This window comes from Neolamprologus multifasciatus, chromosome 16 (assembly GCF_963576455.1).
Source record: "Neolamprologus multifasciatus chromosome 16, fNeoMul1.2, whole genome shotgun sequence".
Taxonomy (NCBI): domain Eukaryota; kingdom Metazoa; phylum Chordata; class Actinopteri; order Cichliformes; family Cichlidae; genus Neolamprologus; species Neolamprologus multifasciatus.
The window spans coordinates 19593136-19615173 of NC_140454.1; the positions used below are offsets into that span (position 1 = coordinate 19593136).

General features: G+C 39.0%; 1 protein-coding gene across 3 annotated transcripts in view; it reads right to left on the reverse strand.

Annotated features, from left to right (window-relative positions):
- Window positions 1-21096, reverse strand: part of ubr3 (ubiquitin protein ligase E3 component n-recognin 3) — a 41612-nt gene extending 20516 nt beyond the window's left edge. The window contains exons 1-25 of one of the 3 annotated variants that reach the window (XM_085134799.1): window positions 20504-21096; window positions 18982-19121; window positions 18546-18698; window positions 18196-18351; window positions 17799-17839; window positions 17503-17566; window positions 17289-17419; window positions 15815-16043; window positions 14783-14962; window positions 13304-13437; window positions 13113-13199; window positions 12965-13030; window positions 12782-12871; window positions 12448-12576; window positions 12211-12263; window positions 11985-12118; window positions 10572-10657; window positions 10321-10462; window positions 9039-9135; window positions 8020-8161; window positions 7595-7699; window positions 7310-7480; window positions 6673-6705; window positions 5438-5883; window positions 4149-4237 (exon numbers count right to left, since the gene is read on the reverse strand). In XM_085134799.1, coding sequence (XP_084990925.1) covers window positions 4149-4237; window positions 5438-5883; window positions 6673-6705; window positions 7310-7480; window positions 7595-7699; window positions 8020-8161; window positions 9039-9135; window positions 10321-10462; window positions 10572-10657; window positions 11985-12118; window positions 12211-12263; window positions 12448-12576; window positions 12782-12871; window positions 12965-13030; window positions 13113-13199; window positions 13304-13437; window positions 14783-14962; window positions 15815-16043; window positions 17289-17419; window positions 17503-17566; window positions 17799-17839; window positions 18196-18351; window positions 18546-18698; window positions 18982-19121; window positions 20504-20937 — 3532 coding nt within the window. In that variant the 5' untranslated portion in view covers window positions 20938-21096. Of the gene's footprint in view, window positions 1-4148; window positions 4238-5437; window positions 5884-6672; window positions 6706-7309; window positions 7481-7594; window positions 7700-8019; window positions 8162-9038; window positions 9136-10320; window positions 10463-10571; window positions 10658-11984; window positions 12119-12210; window positions 12264-12447; window positions 12577-12781; window positions 12872-12964; window positions 13031-13112; window positions 13200-13303; window positions 13438-14782; window positions 14963-15814; window positions 16044-17288; window positions 17420-17502; window positions 17570-17798; window positions 17840-18195; window positions 18352-18545; window positions 18699-18981; window positions 19122-20503 lie in introns of all 3 variants that reach the window. The other 2 variants (XM_085134798.1, XM_085134800.1) reach the window with 2 other exon arrangements.
- Between the last annotated feature and the right edge of the window lie 942 nt (window positions 21097-22038).

Genomic DNA, 22038 nt, shown 5'->3' on the forward strand with positions numbered 1-22038 from the left:
CACCCTCCAGAGGAGAAGTACCTCTTGATTTTTTAAGAGGCCTGACATACCTTCTAGTTTTCATCTCTGTGGAAAAGGATTCACACTACAGCAGGATAATGAACTCAAACACATAAAGGCTTCACAAAAACTACTTGAAAACCAAAGAAGACCGAGAAGTGCTGCTGACTATCGCAGACTATCCTTCACAATCTCCCAACTCAGTCTCATTGAACATTTATTTGACACTCAAAGACAAAAAGGTCTGACATACAAAGAAGCTTTCTGGAGTATTATCAGATGACACTGGGATGGCATGCTAGCGTGTGAGTGCTGGAAGGAAAGCAAAAAGTGAAATGGATGATATGACTCTCATTCTGATATTACTTGTAATGGAAACATCTGTACTGATTTCAATAAAAGCATGTCCCTTAGTGCTCTTCCTGCATACACAGTGGGGTTTTAAAAATACTGGGAACTAAAATGGGATTTGTTGTCAGTCTGGCACAGTGCTAGAAATTACTTACTGATGTGAAATTAATTTTAAATGTTAAAAACTGTGTTCAATTTGAGCAATAAACATCGCGGAAATGTCGAGCTGAGCTATTGCTTTTTGGGAAAACATGTTCACAGGAGAGGTCACCGTGTTCCTGAGGAAATGAAAGTTGCTTGCATTAGATGTCAGTGCTACAGTTGTACCCTCAGGCCATCTGAGTACATAGAGCCATAAACGTACGTGCATGTGTACACACAGACACACACAAAAAGCAAGACAGCTAGCACACCAGCAACAGCATTAATTTGTGGCACCCTCCTAAAAATATTGCATGTTAAGGTTGGCACCTAGTTCTTAGAAAAGGTTAGACTCAAACTATAAAACCCCAAATCAAAAACCATGACAGCTAAACCACTGCAACATCCATCCATCCATTTCCTCTCCTTATCCAATTTAAGGTTGCGGAAGGGGGAGCAGGAGTCTACCCCAGCTGGCATAGGGCGAGAGGCAGGGTACACCTCGGATAGGTCGCCAGTCTATCACCGGGCCAACTCAGAGGGACAAGCAACCATAAGCAATCATCAGATTCAAAACTATGGCCAACTCATATCCTCCAATTAACTTCATGCCAGGTATGTCTTTGGACTGGGAGAGGAAGCAGGACAACTTGGAGAGAACCAGACACTAAAACCCCATGACCATCTTGCTGTGAGGCAATGGTGTTAACCGCCCCATCACTGTGCTGCCGTCCTACTGCAACATATTACTAAAACAATCCTAGTTAACAAACTATCTTAATAACATCTACATAGAATTGCATCCATTTGGCTTAATTAAAGATTGCATCTTTGATATTCCTGCTTCCAGCAATACAGAAGAGGAAACATGAATTTGATGTGTGGTGAATTAAAACGTAACATTTAAAATTTCAGCTGCAAATTTTTCCAAAAAAAAAAAAAAAACAGCACTAAGTTGACTCTGAATGATCCAGAGTATTTCTGGTATAGATTAGAGATGGCACGATACCACTTTTTTTATGTCCGATACCGATATCATAAATTTGGATATCTGCCGATACCAATATGAATCCGATATAGTGTGTTTTTTAATCGATAAAACGTTTTTTTAATTTCTTGCTGCATTTTGTATAAGTTTATACTCAAGTTTAAATAAATAACAACACTAAAGCTATTCTGTTATACCTGTATGTAAAAAATACACTGCGCCCAAAATATTTCATAGTTCAGCAACACTGATCAATCTAATAAACTTAAACCTACTCCATCCTCCCTATTCTGGTATTTTAAAGAGTACTTAGCAGAAATATTAAGCAACCTAACTAATAGGGTTGCAAACCCCCAGCAAAAAAAAAAAAAAAAGAGAACCACCCTCCACCTCATGATGCTTAATTAGTGTAATCAAATTTAATTTGATGCAGGGGGAAAATGCACAGAAATAAATTGTTTTTTAAGAATAATTAAATAGATTCAACATCTTTCTTCAACAGAATTGCAGACTGCACAGACGGTATCTTCCCAAAGGAAAAAGTAGTATAGCTTACTAGGGTATATTAGACTTAACAGTTACTATATACAGTAATGGACTTCTATATATTTTACATCAGATTAAAACTTTGGGTGTAAGAGTCAGATAATTATTTATTAAAAGCTAGACATTTTAAATGAGAATAAGAAAGAAAAGTATGTCTTTGTGCCCCCTTTTCCCTGTTCATGCCCTATCGGCCCCCCTGGCTGAACTTTGCTAGATCCGCCCCTGCACAGTTACCAGCCATCAGCTGCGTAGAAAAAGATCCTGGTGTAGAAAGTAATATTAAATAAATTCTAACAACAGCTTATCAAGGTTAAACGTGCTGCTGTTGTTCAGCTGCTGGTTTCCTCTTTCTGGTGAGAAGTGGGCCAAAAACTAAGAAGAGAGACAGACTCACGACAGAAAAGCCGATCAGCTGATCGTTAAGCAGTTTCACATTGAAGTAGCAGCAGGAGAGAGAGAGAGAGAGAGAGAGGCACTCACCATATATCTGTTGTTAAGCTTAACGTGGGAATGCTTTACAGACATTCAGAGATGAACTTACACACTTGCTTTACTTCTCTCTGGGAAAACTTCCTCGGAGATGAAATGCTGGTTTGCTAGCAGGCTACAAATACACACAGTCGCTCTATCACGTGATGCATACTACGGTTATGAGCCGAGTTACGCCATGTAGCAAGTTTTGTGAGGTGCTGTTTTGATATTTAATGGATCGGATTACATTTTTTATTTCTCACCGATATCCGATCCAGTAATTTGGGTCAGTATCGGACCGATACCGATACGTAATATCGGATCGGTCCATCTCTAGTACAGATACAGCATTTCACAGACGGGTCTGTTTAACAGAGTAAGGAGGAGACTGAATAAACAATAATCATAATAATAACAATAATAATAATAATTTTTCTTTGTGCTGATATTGTCACCAACATAATGGAAATACTCATGTTATGTTGTGAAAATCCAGCACTGAGACTGCAGCTGGTGTTCTGGCTCGGCAGTGAGTGCTTAGAAAGACATCAGAACAGTCCTTCTGAACACACCGGCCATTATTCATTTGCTAACCATGCTGTGTCAGAGGGGGGCCCTGGGAATCCAGTCTACCATTAGTGCTTTGATCTTATGTGCTCTCACAGCCAGCAGCCACCCACACTCCCACAGGATCACCCTACTCGCAATTTCTCCTGAAAGGCCTGCAGAGACCGTACGCACGGGCTTGGCCCACTGTCACCTTGCCCCAGTGAAAAACATACAGCAATGATGAGTTTATTTTAGCTAACAGTGCTTCAAGGGCTACAGTGGCAAAATGTCCTTGAAACAGAAAGTGGTAATATGTGTTTTATGATTTTTAAAAGGTCTTTCCCTCCTGCAGTACTGCACAAAAATATAAGAAATTAAGGGTAAAATAAGGACGCTTAAAAAAAAAAAAATGCAATGAATCGTTTTCTTATTTACTAATAACTTCTGACAAAGTACAGCAGACAATACTAATCAATACTTCACATTTTTTCACAGTTTAAGTACTTGGAGATGATGGTTGATCCAAGTGCCGTGGAAAACTTGCTACAGCTTATCTATGGATTTATTCTGTCTTTGCTGCTTTTAATTCTAGATTGACTAACTTAGAGCCTTAATATCTAATTCATAAATTCTGCATTGATTATTAATTTAGAATCAATTAATAGTACAGTATTATTTACACTGTAGTTTGTGGTGTGTTTTTAGGTGACTAAGTAATTGTGCTACTTTGCGATGCAGAAACACATCACCCTTTGCATATAATTGTATATCTGCCATTTAACCTGGTGTTACTTGTCCAGACTAACTCATAAAACTTCAAGCTGCAGGGAACAGCTGAGATTGGGTTATGCCGCCATGTGGTGAGAAATATATGACTGTGATACTGTGATATGATATTGCACATGTTTGCATTGTTTTTTTGCAGTTTTCATTTCATAACTGTCAAACGCCTGCGAGCAATGATCATGAAGCTGGCGCTACTGCTGCTGCTTTTCTGCAAACAGACTTTAGCTACATATCATATTTAAGATTTTTAAGCTCAGAAACTCTAAAGTATACATAACAAGCTGGCAAAAAAGAAGATCAGTCAGCCTTTTCTTACCAACATCCATGGCTGTTTCCATGAAACTCTTCTGCCTGGAGGCAAATTCAGCAAGCAGTTTCTGCTGTCTCTCTCTAGCCCTCTGACGCCTGAAAGAAAGAAAAACAGAAATTTTTTGGTAGATATGAAGTAGTTTGTTTGATAGGTCACTGAGATCATAACCAAATAAATGTCATGTGTCTATATTTCCATATAATCTAATCAACTACTGAAAGAATTTGCTTTAATTCCCCTGATCAGATTGTTTTGAGGGAGATACAATCAGTCCTGTGATAAATGATTGTCCCTCATTTACAGAAACCGCAGTTTCTTGAATTGATGGAAAGAGGATTTATTATTAGCTTTCCCCTTCAAATGAGTGATCCCTCAGTATTCTGGGAAAAAGTCTGTCTGTTGTACAGAGCTTGCTTGATCACCCATAGCATGTGCATGTAACAGGGACTATTTTCACACACACAGGATGTTTCTGATTTCAACAAGGCTGCGTTTTTAAAATTTGGAAAGGCTGATTATTAAGCTAATGTGGTGGGTTTAGTTCTCACCAGTGCAAAGGCGAGAGCTGACTGTAAATTAAGTCCCTAATAAGAGGACATAAACAAATGCTGACAGGAGTGTCACAGCTGAATAGTTTCACTGATGGCTTAAGGGGTACCGACAACCAGACTGAAGAATGGCCTTCTTAGTTCTCACTGCCACCGCCTATATTGCTGTGTGACGGACACTGATCTAGTTCATGGGAACAGAAGAGGCTGTAACTTTAATTTTAGCTGTGGGGTGAAGCCAACCAACCCCAGAAGCAGACTGTTATCAAATCGCTATAAGCCGTTCCATCATCATTAAAGTAGGGGAAGGAGAGGACTAGTGGGTGAATGTGTGGTGAAAAGGCAAATCCTGCACATTTTAACTTTTCACACAGTCAATGGAGTGCATTTCCATTCAAGTACAAGATGTACAAAGTCAGCAGCAATAGACCCACTATTTATGTGGATTTGTATCAAAATAAGAACATGTGAAATCATTACATTAAAGCACACATTAAAGCATATCTGCATCTTGCACATCTGGACCTCTAGTCAAGATAATTAGATTAAATAGTAAAGATCTCTTTATTTACACTCACATGTCTTATAAATGATAACAATACCATGACTTCAAAAGGTTCAATAAAGATCAATTATTGAATGCAATATCATAAAAACATAACAAAATACCACTCAACAGAAATTAAGAATAAAGTTAATAATGTAGCATGGAGGTGTGTAAATGAAAATCTGTGAAGTTATAATTACCTTTCTTCTTTGTCCATGGCTTTCTTGTCAGTGGGACTGTTCTTCTTTGGTGGTACTGGTGGACACACCTTTCCACAAATGTCCTGGATGCTACGCTTGATTTGGCAGCTGCGCGTGGCTGCCTTGGTGAGGATACGTTCAATGGCTGTTATGCCGTCTCCGTGAGTGAGGCGGTTCGACTCGATGTCCTCTAGCCAAGATGCCGACAGAGAGTTCTGCTTAGACGACATCTTTTGGTGGAGCTTGATGAGGAGGGACAGCATGCTTTCACGGATCTCTAGGATCTCTGTGACCAGCTGCGGGGGCGTGCCTGGCGGAATCCAGCGTGTCGAGGAGCTCTTGGGCCTGACAGCCTGCGTGGCTTCGGTGGTGCTGCGGTTGATTATCTCTTGAAACTTCCTCCTACGTTCTGCCACGAGACTGAACACCTGAGCTTCGCGAAGGTTCTAAGAAAGCATTGAAGACAAACATTTCTTTACAAAAAGATGAAATATTTGGCCAATATAGTGAGACACCATTACATCAAAAACCATAATCCATTATTTATCAATTAAAGTACAGGAATCTAGAAGAACACACATGAATAAATATTACATATCACACGTGAAGCTCACAATAAAGAGAAACCTGACACAGCTCTTCAAATTTCACAATTTTTTTTATGGAGCACCTAGACCATTTCCAATTATTAATATAACTAATAGTCTGGTCGACTTTGATGGATTGTAGGTCGGTGTCATTACCATATTCAGACGGGAACGTGCACGTAAAAGTCAAATAAAATGTTCATTATTTCAGCTGACATTTTATGAACACTGCAGCTGATAGTGCTGGGACAACCAGACTCCTAACGAAAATTCAAATACAAGCCATCTGAAGGATTGCCCTGACCTGACATAAAAAAAAAAAAAAAAAGCACCTGAGCTGCACTGTTAAATAAACATACATCATACAGCCCAGTCAAGGGAACATCAATCATTCTGACATGCGGTTAAAAAGCGTTTACCCCAAACCTGCATTACACACGTAATTAGTTTCAGCAGTCAAGAGGGAGGGGAACTGCTGAAGCATAGCATTACACACACCATAACACAACAAGACAGACCTCCTTTGAAATGCATCAAAGAAACACATACAAGAGAAGTCTTTCAAAGTAGAGATAAAACAAAGGCTAATGCAGCTGATTGTTTCATTCGAGCATTAGTCTTTTCATAGAAATGAGTACAAACAGCTACCTCTCTCCAATTTCCTGAAAGACGCCTGGAGTTCTGTGGAACGAGTAAAGTAATGATGATATAAAAGTGGTGCATGAAGCAACCAGTAATGCAAGATAATAAATAAACCACACGTTTGACAGGACAGAGCTAAAAGAAGAGTTACACCCTCACTTCCAGACTATAGATCACTAAGGCCTACAATCAGTCAAAATCTGCTGTGATTCCTATTTAGGAAGACAAAGTTTTTAGAGAATAAATCTATATAGTGGCAACAAGCCAAAAACTATCCAGACCATCCAAAACCCCATCAACAAGAGAGAGACCTTCTTTAAGTGACTCTCAGCTACTTTTTTGATTTTATCTTAACAACAAACTCTTTATTCAGAGCATTTAGTTCCATGTAGGATCACCCCTAGTGGTGCGGTAAGATATATTCTGAATACAGCATCTGATGGGTAATTTTATTTATTTATTTATTAAACACATTTTAAAGCAGTAATGTTTTTAGCAAAAACCCTTGCTTTCTCATTCCTTTTCCATAGATATGATGCAAGCTGGCAGTTAGCTTAGCACAGAGGGTGGAAATAGGAATGTAACTCAAATTAATTTAAAGTTAATGTAAACAAGCACGGCCTGTCACCGAGTTTCCTTTTACCTGACCATAAGAAGAAGCTTCGGTGCTGGTGCTGGGAGGTGCCTCTCTCTTTACCTCTGGAGCGGTCTCAGGAACCCGCACCCTGACAAAGTTGATGACATGGTGCAGATTGGAGAGGAGATTGGTGCCTGGGAACCAGCTGTCGTGACAGTGCTCCTCAATGCAAGGCTCCTAAATAAAAAAAAAAGGAAGAAGACGACGACGACTCAGTGAGAAACTGGTTGGCATTAGGGGCCTAGACAGTGAGAAAAGTGGTTACAAGTTAAACCAAGCAAATTATCTTACCTCATCCTCCTTGTTGTCTTGAATCTGGTTGTCCAAACCCAGTTCAATCAGGTACAGCACCATGCACAGCACGTGTTCAGACATGTTCTGATGATCCATCCAGATCTAGAACATGATCAAACCATTAGCTTACCCCAGAGAACAAATAACACAAGGTTTAGCTGTCAATGTGTTTGCTTTTTTTTTTTAAGTTATTATGCATCCATAGATCGGCTTCTCATTACTGATACCAAGCCCTCAACTGACCATCTGTCAATGAATTTGTATTCTTAAATATATCTTGCCTGATTGATACTATGAAGATGTTTATTTGGTGATGCGCCAATTTTCAGCACCAGTTGCAAACCAAGTCATACTACAAACTGCAAAGAGAGACGATGGATATGGCTGTTTTATATGGCACTGGTAGTGGGTGAAAGACTCACCTTGTACAGTAGAGTGAATATCACAATGTGCAGCGTCTTGCAGTGCAACAGCCTTATTAGACCTTTGTAACATGGGTGCAGAGGAGTCCTCTCCTTGTATGGTGGCCAGGGGTTGCCAGTGTGAATGCCAAACTGTTTCAAACTAGTGGACATCATCATCAAAAAGGAGGCGAGAAAACAAATCAAAAAAGCAATTACTAGCAATAACCAATTTTTATACTCATTACATACCAAGTTATAATGAGAGAAGTCAGAGTTATGTTGGGAGTTTGGGGAAGTGACACCGAATGCTGTTCAGAATAAATCACAAAAGATTTCAGTTTACACAACAGAAGAGCCGAGGGGCAGCACTCTATTAGTGATGATGGGATTATTATCACACGAGCCAGGGCGAGCCTGACATGTAATCCATCATATTCAAACAGTGTGAATGAGCAACATGAGGCTGGTATCAGACTCTGAAGGTGGCACAGGCAGCTTCAATATGTCTGAGAGAGAAATATGCTCTAGTTTCATCTGTACTGGACACAAAAACTGAAGAGAAAACTGAAAGCATGTAAGTGAAAGAGGCGGATGCGTGACCCATCCATGAATTACAAAGGCTCTAACCAATTGCCATTTCAAACACAGAAACAGAGCGAGCCCCTTTTAGTTTAATGAGTATTTTCAGAAGCCAGAAAGAAAATTAACCCCCAAAGTATCTCCTTCACCTCCGCTGACATGTTTATCCTTGGAGACGTCTGCAGGACAATCAAAAAAAGAAAGACTTCCACAACTGCATTACAATTTAGCCTGAAATATTGAGTTCTCTCGACACCAATCTAATTGGAATCACTTCAACACCTAGCAGAGCTGACCTTTGTAATCATGTGCCTTCACCAGCAGAAAGAGAGACGACCTGATTTTTGTCATGACTGAACATGAAAACGGCAACAAAACTACTGCCGAGCAAAGGAAACATTTATACAGAGTTTAGAAGGTGACAGAAAACAGAAATGTGTGGGGAAAATCAAACTTACAATGCTGCATATCTGTCCATTGCGGACTGGACATCACGGCGATAGACTGTTCTGAGAACTACCATGATGGGGTCAAACTCTTTCTCCCACACTTCGGCTAGTGAAAAAAAAGGAAGAGAAATGCTTTGCAATCTCAGGTACAAAGTGACACTGTTTCACGTTTTCTCTGTTTTTCACCTTTCACCATCATAAGTGGTGTAAGTCTGCCCCCAAGTGGTGCCCTGAGGACATAGATCTAGTGCAAAAGATTGAGCCCCATTCTTAACTATAACAGGGAGCGGTCTAAAAAGCAATAGAATAGATTTAACATATGTTAGTTTTAAAGTGACAACATTTATTCTTTCCGTGAACTGGATAAGACAATTAGTTATTTCACAAGAATGCACCAACAGTAATGTGTGTATATTACCTCATATGCTTCTTGCTGGAGAACAAAGTAAACTCCCTAGAAATCAGATATCAGCTTTGTGATTAAAGTGACTGCTGTTGGTTTGAAAAACTATTTGCTGTAAGTTCTAAGCCATAAAACAAAAATAAGACAATATTTGGTGATAAAAAATATATATTTTATAATATTTTCTATTCAAAGCTCAGTGACCAGCTCATTAGATCTAGTCTTAGAAACTCTTAAATATTACAGTCTTTTTGGGTGCTGATTTAGCTCACTGGGTCGAGCAGGCAACCCATTAGCTGCAAGTCTAAAGCACAGACCCAGGTTTGACTCTGTCCTGACGCCTGTGTCTCTTCCCCCTGGTCTTTCTCCCAGCTTTCCTCTGTTATCTTGGCTATCCTATCAAATAAAGGCTAAAAAGCCTCCAAAAGTATATTCAAATATTACTCGCATTCTTAAAGCTAATGTTACTGTTGGCCAGTGGAGGGCAGCAGACATATCTTCATGCTGCTCAGATGATGATGCTATCACCAAGCAGAAAGCCTTCAGCGAGGACATGAATCCAGAATTGTTAAAACCCACAAACAAGCCATGAACTAAACACCAGTTATTTGCAATGTTGTTTATTTTCGTCCCACTGTGACTACAATTGTTGATGAAAATTTTGTTTAGCTGCTGGTGGAAAAACATCTAATAGATTCTTAGGTTTCATATTTTAACTAAACTACTTCTATAACAGTATCAACGACATAGACACAATTCTGTGTAACGTCTGCCTTTACCATAACAGACATTTCTGTAAAATCTGTAACAACACTTTTATAAATATCTGTTACTTTTTTTAATGATCTGTTAGGAAATCCTGCCTTCTCCTTCACGAGAATATCCTACCTTTGGGTGTGTACATGCCCTGCTGCATGGATCCTCCAGGCTCAAACACAGGTGCTTTGAAGTCGGCTACAGCAGAGAGCATATCCTCAAAACTACAGCTACCGGGTACAATGCCACTCTTTGGGTTGGGATTTTCAGGAATCTACGAAAACTCTCTTAAGGAAAAATAAAACATATATAAATACATATATACTGTGGATAAATGAATACAGTTTCTCTTTAGAAAGTATTTGTTAATGACTGAAGGATACAAGGTCTAAGAGTGCGCTGTGCGTACGATCGTTCATGCACAACTGAGAGACCATTTCCGCCCGAAGGATCTCATCATCGGTCATCCCTGTCGGTGAAAATGAGAAGAAGAGCGTGAAGGCAAACTGACAGTGAGGGGATCTGACTTTCACCAGTACAGAAACTTGACAAAATAGGAGAAATGGCTGACAATATGTAATCTTAAAAATTTTAGTGCTGGCTATCTTGGCAATAACCAAGTCAGAGGTGGTTACAGGCCACAGAGTTACAGAGTGGGGAAACAAAAGAAACTTTTTGTTTTAATAAAGGAATCAGGCAGTGCTGTTAGCTGCCCACATCATGAGTCAGCAAACCACGGGACATGTGGTCAGGAGCGAGTCGGTTACCTCGCTATGGTAACTGACCGGCTGAAACCCAGAGCCACTGACCACTGTCACGATTTGTAGATGCTTTTCTGATTGAGTGCAGCAGTAAATCGTAATCTCACTGACAAACATGTTACATTTCGTGCCACTGGAGAAGATATGCTCACAATTTGTGTTTCAGGAGCTAAATACTTTTTTAACCTAAAGCCACTATACTGGTATTTTTTTTTCCTGGGAGCTTACAAAGTTTATAAAAGTACAAGTGTATCACTGAAGCACAGGCTCAATCACCGGTCGGTTACATCTTTCTGAGACCGTAATGAAACAGACATTTAATTTTATGTCTTAAATAAATGAATAATTAGGAACAACTTACAGGTCTATTCTTTCAATAAATTCAAAATGATTTATCTATGAAAAATTTCAAGATTGCCTTTAAACACCAGTAAGAGCTCAGTTTTGAGGTTTGGCAAGATAATTATGAACTGACGTGTTTTTTTTTGTTTTTTTTAAAAAACAGACTGTGACCACTGTCTCTTTAACATAATGCAGTTTTGTAATGCAGTGTTCTGTAATATGGATGAATAAGTCAGCAGAACATCTGAAAGCACTATCTCCCTAGGGAGAAACTGTATCACAGTTATATTTCAATATATGCAAAGAGAGGAGTGTCAATGTAGGCCTTTTGCGTCAGAGTATAATTTACAAAGTCCTTGGTTATCTCCATGAACAAATACTAGAAATAGTTCAAATGATGTTTTCAGCCAAGTAAAGGACTTCATTGGAGAGTTTTACATGAAAAAGTCACTTCTTATTGTAATACAGCAAAGAAAAACACTCCTGGGATGAGTGCCAAATACAGGAAAACTGCACCAGCAAAGAGAAACAATGGTTACATGAATTCGTGCCAACAGCGACACGACCTACCAACTATCAACACCTCGCAGAGCCTCAGCAAATGATTTATTAGCTCTAGGGTAATTCTATATACCGTAAGGTAGTTTGCTACTCTGATAAAGATGCTGCACAGCCCTCTGCTGTACCACTCACCCAAATGAATGCGAAGGCTTGTTAGTATGACCAGAAAGGTAAGTGCTCCTTCTAGCATTGGTCTCTCTTGCTCAGAGTCCAACACGGCATTCTGATGCTGAGACGCCATGGTCAACAGGTCGACTACTTTAAACCTGCATCAGAGGACAGTTTATAAACCAGATGTTACCCATCTGCAAATGTTAAATGTTTTATGTAGCATAATATTATCAGAAATAGAGCTTACCTCTCAAAAACACTTGAGATAAAGTAGTCAGGGTCTAGTCTTGATGCACAAACCTTCAATAATAAAGAGAGAAAGCAGACTTAACAACTAAATAGAAATGACAAAATACACACACACACACACACACACACACACACACACACACACACACACACACACACACACACACACACACACACACACACACACACGAGTGACATTCATAGCAAGCATTGTCTGTGAAGCAGGAGTCCTCACCTGCAGCAGATAGATGTCAGGATCAATCATGGAGTTGCAGAAGTGTGACTGCACGTAAGTCATAGCCTGTCCCTTAATCTGCAGTCCATTCCTCACCCACATGTTGCTGTGGATTTCTGACAGGCACGCCTACAGTCACATAGAACAAAGTGTTAATTGAGTGAGGAGTCTCTGCAGACCAGTGTTAGACGTGGTAGGCTGGAATCCCTTAACCTTCTCCTAACCTGAAGCCACGTAGTCTGCAAATACTTTTACTTGTTACAATAAGCGCATGGACACAGATGTGCATTAGACATGCAGGTAAAACCAAATCTATTGTCTTCCACTGTTATACCTGGATCTGGAGTGGATGCACCATGATCTTCATCAACATCTCTTGGTCAGGAAGGAGGCTGTCCAGATCCAGTCCTTGGCATTTTACAGCCTGGGGATTTTGAACCAAACAATTAACTTTAAAAACACATAAACACAGACACCAAAGAGAATAGACTGTGCACTAAAAGATGAGGTGGCATACCTTACTGAGGAACATGGCGTAGTAGCGGTGGAGTGGCAGGTGAAATGTCACTTGATTCGGAGCAGGCTATGACAGATATACAGACATTTATGTGAAACAGAGGAGGGAGAAGATTACTTGTAAATACGGCAGTTTGCCATTAATATACCTCATCAATGAAGCCAATGGCATCAAACCAGATCTGCAAGGTCTCCAGACAGTATCGAACCACAGTTTTAGTGTATTCCTGTGTTTCCTGGTAACACATAAAATCAGATGTTAAAAATTTGATATAGTATTATGTAGTAAGTGATTGCAGCTTGGGGTGCTTATAACATTAATCCTGTGAGTGAGACTTACTTTGACTTTGCAGTGTGTTAAGAGACCCCACATTGGTTGTGCACAGGCCTCAAGCTCTGCTGCGAATGCTGCATAGTACGTCTGAGACTCAAATTCCACATGTTCATTCAACTCCCGCTTATTCAGATTCATACCTATGACAGCAGCAGAATGGTTATAACCTGTTATGCACAACTTCTCAATGCACATAAAAAGTTTAAAATACAAGTCTGCGTTTTTAAAATTCAACATTTCCCCTCATATTTATATGTAACATAATAAAATGTCAACAAGTATGTGAATTACAAAACTCTCTATTGAATGTGTCAGTTTGTGGCTCGCATGGATACAGGGTAATAGTGACACTGTCCTCATAGCGTCAGCAAGAGGATACTCGGGCCCACTATACAAGGCTGAGCGTTATTTTTAGGATTGTGGTAGAGTGCAGTAAAAAGACAGCAGCACCAACCACAATTCAAATCCAGTGATAAAGAATCTATCTCACCACAACTCTGCTTTTTGGTTGAACTGTTTAAAAGGAGGGCAAAAAATCTCCTTCTGAATAAGCCCAGAAGTTTAAATAAATCTGCAGGAACACGCTTTTAAATCAAGCGTTGTGTTTGACCTGACTGTGACTGAATAACAAAAACTAGAGGTATTACACTGACATCCATGTGGTTTGATATCTCTGAACCCACCATATCAACAATAGATGGGATACAAGCATTGTCTGAAATTAACTTTCTGAGTCACAGATGAAAATACTCACTAGCCTCACACTGACTATAATAACAAAATCACTTTTGTGGTGTATGTACATTTGTTTGAGTACATTTCATTGGGATAACATAGCATTAATTTAACAAAGGACGCTAGGGGAAAATTTGAAGCTTTTTTCTTTAAATCAAGAATTAATTAATACAAGCCTCAATCTAATCCAATGATCTTAAAGTGTCAACATCTGCACCCTTAAATGTACTGAAAGCTCAAACATAAAAGTACATTTAGAGGTTTTTTAAAACTACTTTATGCTTAATCAGCTTCTCATTGAACTCACTCTACATCTACTGCTGACTGGTCAGTGGTCATTTTCTGGTTGTGGTGTAATTTAATCTATATGCTGTCATTCATTCTGTATAACCAGATATCTGCATATAAATAAACAGACTCGATAGGCAAGAGAAAATGTTTTTTAGCACTGATTGCTGTCCACTTTTTATTGACTAATCACATTTGAGGAAGTTTTGGAAGCTTGCATGTAAAGATTTTCCAAAAAGCAATCTTCAAAACCACTGACTACTGTCTAACATTAATTTGTCTTTTGCGTAATATAAAGGCCCTGCTTACTCAGAACCAGCTGTTTCCACCAACAGTTAAGACCTTGGTTTGAACTGTTTAACTTGTCCTCAAGCATACACAATAAATTCTGCTGCTCTCAGTGTGAAAATGCATGCGTAAATAATTACCTTTGCTCAGACGAAGGAAAGTAACAGGACTTACCTTGGAAAAACGACACAAAGCTCATCCACAGCATCAACAATGAGTGGTCTTCCAGGAACTTTTTCGCTACACTTTGGTGTGAGAGGATGTTAATGAAATCACTAACTAGGGGCCAGTAGGTGTTGTTCTTCAATAGTGCTTCACTGCAGTTCACCACAACATGCCGATTGTTCTCTTCATCTAAAAAAGAAGGACAGCGAGACAGGAAACACTCACAATTGGAATCAAATTGTACTTAGGAATCTACAAGAAAATAAACATAAAGAAAGACATGGGTCAATGTGTTATTTAAATCAACACCTGGCTGCTATTATAACACTGCCAACAATGATGAGTGCAGCATTAAAAAGGAGTCTACGCCAGTGCTACTGCTCAGCTTCCTAGTAGATACCTATGGTATCAATTTCAAACTCCTAGGTGACTTCCTTCTCAAGTTACCGCATTTGCAAAATTTTCAGAAAACTTGACCTCCGACCTTAACCTTGAGGTTTAGGTCACTGAGATTCAAACTTGTCCAACAACTATGGTATTAATCTTAAACTCGCCATGTTCTCACGTCATCGCACCCACAAACTTGGGTGCCCACGTCATCCACTCACCCAACAGGTAAAGATTCAAGCTCATTTTACTTGGAGCCAGCAATGAAATGAAACATCTGTGCAGGCTATACAAGCACCAAGAATGATTAAAAACATAGGGCAAAATTAGCAGCTGTGCTTTGTTCTTTAGGAAGCATTTACATTTAATTATTGCTTTAGAAAACTCAGTGGCTTCATGTAACAGATTTGCACAATTAGACATAAAAAAGGCAGCTAATGCCATCCATTATTTGTGTCATGATGGATCTTTTGACCAGGTGCATATAAAACCATTTAAATCCAAATTTCAGTTTTATTAATAAGTTCAAGACAAAAATATCAACAATGAATAACCTGGAAAATACCATTTAAAAAAGAAAACAAAAAAAACCTTCTCGTGTTTTTTATCAAAATTGAGCATTTATCAAAATAGTGAGCAAACTGGCCGACTTACCCTGAAGTTCACTTTTAATAAGGCAACTCTCCATCATGTAGAGGAGGACTGTGACCATGATGTCCAGCAGCTGACACTCCTCTGTGACATGTCGAGCCAGCTCCTCGTTGCTGAACAGCTGCACACTAATGTGCACGATGCGGTTGGACATCGTGTCCGACTCGTGGCTTTTCATCAGCGTTTTCATGATGAAAGCGTAATGTTGGACAAATGTTTTTGTAAAGGTGATCTGCCAGAGAGAAAGACAAGAAGCCCATAACACGATTAAGGCTTGCCTTCAAAAACTCATACATACTGAGCTTTTTTAAGCCCAGTTTGATATTGAAAAGGCATGATGAAAAGGCAATGCATGAATCCAAAAGCACAGAAGGTAAGATTCTTATATTAAACACAGGAAACATAATTTCAAATATGTGCATGTAATCCCAGCTCAAGCTTTAAACAACTGAAACGCTCCAATTTCAGGGTGAGTATGGTGTAACTGGGACCAGATATCCATAATATGGTTATTTCAGGCTGTGACCACACTTCTCTGGTGTTCAAACCTTCTGTTTACGAGGGGCAACCAATCAGAAGAAAGCTGGCTTTGACGGAGGAGGAAGGAGGGGAGGAAGTTGCACCAAGGTCTAAGCTCAAAAAGGATTTTTTTTCCTGTAAATCATTTACTTTACTAGAGTAGTTTTGCAAGGACAAAAATACTGAGATGCAATAAGAATTTAATAAACCATCTATTTACAAAAAAGAAACTGAGATGTCTTGTGCAATTTCAACAATGCGTCAGTTTTTCCACATTCAGTTGCTGTAAACTCATAAAGAAACACCACTGCTGTAAATGTGTGGGTGCAAGTCCTTGGCTTAACGATATCACTTTGGTGTCATGCAGCAGGTTGTGGTTAATGCGTTCGTCAGCAAGAAGATGATGATGATAATTCCCATCTCTAATTTGTTCTCAATGACATGCAAACAGCTTTCTGGTGCAGAACGAAGCCAAAAGAAATGACACCCTTTGGAGGCCTTTGTGGGCCACTTTTAGCCTGTGAGCTGTATAACTGCTCCTGGTCTGCACCATGTCATAGAAAGGAATCATTTAACCTCCTAGGACCTGGCGTCCACATATGTGGACATCACATTTCAGGCCCTTGTAGACCAAAATACTTAATTTTGCTCTACAAGAGCCTGATATCCACTTACAAGGACATTATACTGCTACTGTTCTATCAAAATTTTAAACAAATATCCTCATATGTGGCTCTTATTTTTCTAAGAAACAAAAATCAGGTTAAAAAAAAAAAGCTGGTAATTCTTTGTTTTTACATTCATCGGGTCCCAATATGCCCAAATATCAAAGAGAAATTAAAAATGCATGCCGTGGAAGAGTTTGGGTCTTAGGAGGTTAAAATTAAGATCAGACAGGCATCTGAAAGGTGGTATGCGGCATTAATTTTTGCACATGAAAAATTGGAAAAGAAAATACCTTGTAATCTTGATCTGGCAACATGTTCAATAAGAAGGTGACCATCTTCTGAGGAAACTCGTATTTTATTGTCCAAAACAGCAACTCTTCCAGGAAGCATTTATGCTTCAGAGATTCAATAATACAAGGGTCTGAGGACAATAAAGAGACATAATGAATACACAGTTCAGCTCAGTTCAGACATTATAGTGTGAATGCCTTTCTTTTTATGCACCTTTGGTACTGCTACTCAGCTTAACCCTCTTCCTCTGACCAACAGACTGTCCTCCATCTTGATCCTCCTTGGAAGAAAACACAAAACATCATAAATTTCAAGCAGTCTGCAAATTTTCATTAAGGCATCAACTGAGCATTTTTTGACTGAGCATAAATTAGAAACAACATTAATGTTGCACAGGTCAGTGATATGGCTTTACCAGTTTTATAAAAAGAGGAATTAAAAAAACGTATTACTTAAAATAACACATTTATTATCAGGTCAGTGTAATTTTAAGCATTACGTTAACATACCTCTTTACTTGGCTCGTCTGGACTCCCTGGTCCGCTGTTTCCTAACAAAACAAATGGACTAATTACTATTTAGCAACAGTTAGAACATATGTCACCTGTTATTATAGCACCAACAAACTTATTTATGAAATGTTTGGTCTCTTATTCACTGTATGTGCATTTATTTATACATTTTTAAAAGTACTGCATGTGTAATGTATATAAAACTTGGTAGAAAAAGAATCTAATATATGTTTATAGGAATGTGGACTGGTTTACAATACTAAAATTTATTCAAATGAAAATAATAATTAATAACAAATGGAGAGTATTATGATTTTTTTCTTTTTATCTTAAAGATGTGAAGCAGGTGGATGATTATTGAAAAGAAAAAAAAAAAACCCCCATGTCATCTTACCTAACAGGACCATCGCGCCTGCACCTCCTTCAGCCCCAACGCCAACATCAGCAGCAGCACTCTGGCCTTTTTCCTCCACTGATACCAGACCTGAATTCTTCAGTGCTGACAAATACTTTTCATAGTTCTTCTTAGCATACAAATTCTCCTCTTGGCCTGCAACAGTTAAGCAGTGAGCAAGAAAATCTTCTAATTTTTTTTATTTATTGTTTTTGGTTCAGATATATCAAGTAAAATATTTTTCACAATTAGTATATTGCTGACCTAAAATTACCTAAAAAAAAAAAAAAAAAAGGAAATCAGTGGTAATGCTCTGTTAATTGAGCCCAAACCCTAAGCTGGATATTTACCCATGCTCAGCTCCTTGAATGCCTGCTGATTGGTCAAGATTTTTGTCAGCACAGTCCTCATTGCTCCTCCCATCTTTGTAAGCTCCTCAAGGAAGGAGATCTGAGGCTCCAGCTGTTGCAGGACTTTCTGTAGATCTCTCTCAGTTGAGGTGTCTGGTAAAACAAGATAAGAGATGCGAGACCTGTGAGACCCAGCACTCAGTGAAAGTAACTCTATGTGTAAATAGTTGTATAACACTTGTATAAGGCTTGCACAGCAGCTCATGTTTTCTATCTTATATAATATCATATCAGATGTAAACCACTGAAGGTAAAGCGAATGAAAGTGTCTGGTGTTGTACCTTTAATTGGTGACAACCACACATTAAAGTTACAGGTTCAGTTTACGTTGGTTAATAAGTATTGTACTTCATGTGTCTGTCATGACTGTTTTCACCTGGTTCAACATATCCATCTCTCAGATACTGTATGATACACAGGATAAAGCGGGGAAGAACCATCTCAGACATCAAGAGCAGGTCTCTGGGAATTAAGGGGATATTTTCCCCAGTTCTCAACCGATGCCTTCGACAAAACCTGTCAGGGGAAAGGAAATGTTTTTTTTAAAACAGTGTCACACAGAAAGGTACATTTGACCGCTCCTGCTGTTCCCTCATGTGCACTAAAAGAGGATAAAGTTGGTCAAGAAACTGTTAGCATGTTTTAATTATCAGGTAGAAATTGAGTACAATTTGCATTCAGCTTCTGAAACAACCCAGAGGTCTGAGCAGAAGAGTTTTCCTTTTGGTTTATTTCATGAATATATTGTTGTGATATTTACTGGATTGGGCTTTGGGTAATAATGGTTGATTGAGGTGGGAACTAAAGGGTTATTCACAGCAGCCCACACACTACCACACCTCTTTCTCATACATCATTAAATATCCATACACAAATTTTATGAGCTAATGAATCAGTATGACACAAAAACATAGTCTAACATATGAATAATTTGTTATTGAAGATCATAAGACTGTAATACTTTTTTTTTTAAAAAAGATCATCTGTTCATAACACTTAGGATTATATATCTACATTCATATAATCTTCTTATAGAGATTTCATAATCTGTAAATAACACATGTAAAGTGCATTACTGCTCAATTCCACATATTTACAACCCTGATATATACATCACATATTTATAAAGATGTAGTCCAATCTTACTCTTTACATCATCCAAAATGACATAAGTTTCTATATAATTTATGCACAAGTGTGTATATATTCACATATGTATTAGTATGTGTGTGTGTCAGTATAAGTATCTGTTATTTACACTTTATGCACCATTTGAGGGACTATAACTATAATTTCGTTATGCTTACTTAATAGCAATAAAGACTCTTGCATGCTGAATCTCTATATAGGTTTTTACTCAGTTACCCAGTATTTTGCTTTCCACGTAACAAACTAAATTATCATCTCACGATAATCAGGCCAACTCTGGAAGCAGGCTAATAGTTTACTACATTATTTTATCTAAACCACGAGTGGAAATTAAGTTTTATGAGTAGGAGGAAACTGTAATCAAGAACAGAGATATGATGTTGAGTCAGAGAGTAACAGAGACAGTCGCTGTTTAAACATTAAGATAAAATGATGGCACTTACTTAACGATCATTCAGACTTTGACAACAGAAAGGAGACCACACCATATCTAAACAGCCACAGACAGAGGCACACGGAAACCTGTAGCTACACCTCCCAGTATGATCGTTGGAGTTTAGCTAGCCTAGGTAACCCTTAGCCCGTGGGTTGTATTTATAAATGACAGGAGTATTGCTGGATTGAAAAATGTTCAAACGCCTGCAACAGCATCTCATAAATTTATATGGAAACTGTCATTGACAACACACATGAGAAAATGTCACTGTCCCCGCCGGTTAGCATAGCCGGGTTAGCTAGCTCGGACTTACCCACTCTCTCGCATGACATTACTGTCTCCACAGTCACAGGCCCCACCAGCCTGGCTCCGGAACATGTTGAAATCATGGCCCGTGTGGTCTCCGTTATTGAAGCACTCAGCACACAACGACATGCAAGGAGAGATGCCACAGGTCCGGCATCGATATGCCACGAAATTAGCCGTCCAAACCAAGCCGCACAGAGTCGCGTTGTCATAGGAGCGCACCGTTTTGCAGAACTCATCGAAACCTTCGCCTCCTGCAATCAGACATTTACACCAGTCAAGAGCTTCTGCGTCCGCCGCTGGTTTTTCGGGATTTAGTACAGCGTCAAGAAGCTCCTGTAGTTGCCGGACTCCGGAGCTATTGTCAGTCCGGTTTAAGTCTGCCTTCAAGTGGGCGGCAGTGGCTTTCTTGTCCCGGCGCAGCAGCGACGCCGCCATCATGCACTCTGGCTTGTTGTCCACAAATTTATTTTTGTTGTCTTGTTTCCATGTTCTCGGGTTTTCTCGCGATACGACTGATTACGTCGTTGTTGGCTAGAGAATTTGAAGTAATGAAGTAATTTCCGCTCGTTGTACTTCATGTACTGGAAATAAATCTACATAGTATTTGACCTACCTAGTATTGGAATTTGGTGTTATGGAGTCCGTTATTATTTAAACATTTGAAGGTGTTATATTGGGTTGTTAGGGATTTCTTTTTGTTTATCTTTTGTGGGGGTTGAGTTTTTGAATCTTTATCAGCATTCTTTTTATTTTTTGTAGACACATCTAATAGGAGAGGGGAAAAACAAAAAAAATCGCAAGAACTAACAAAAATCTAAGTGTGTAAAAAATATCTATCACATAAATTAGCTTTAAGCAATAAGACGTAAGGTACATATAATATAATATAATATAATATAATATAATATAATATAATATAATATAATATAATATAATATATATTGTTATGTTATGTTAATATATGTTCAATTTTGATACGACATGAGAAGGTAAGGAGTGGTAGAAAACTTTGCAAGGGTGGTGCAGGACATGTATGAGGACAGTGAGATAATGATGATAATGACCACTGGAAACTGCTTGTTTCCAGTGGTCGGGACTCCTCATGGACCATGACGTTTGCAGATTACATCGTGATCTATAGTGAGAATAATTTGAGCAGGTGGAAGAGAGGGTCGAGAGGTGGAGGCCTGCTCTAGAGAGAAGATGAATAAAAGAAGTAGAAGCAAGACAGAACACATGTGTGAATGAGAGGGACATAGGTGTAAGAATGAAGCTCCAAGGACTGGGGGTACTGAAGACAGAAGGGTTTAAATACTTAGGGTTAACCATCCAAAACAATGGACAGTGCACAAGAGAAGTGAAGGGGAGTGAGCTGGAGTTCTCAGAGCTGAGGTTTTCACTGCAGTGACCGGAATAGCAAAGTAGAGAGATGGTTTGGACATGTGTAGAGAAGGGATAATGGATAAAAGAGGAAGACCACAGAGAGGATTCAAAGGGTGGATTCATGTAGTAAAGGAGAACATTCAGATGGTTGGGGTG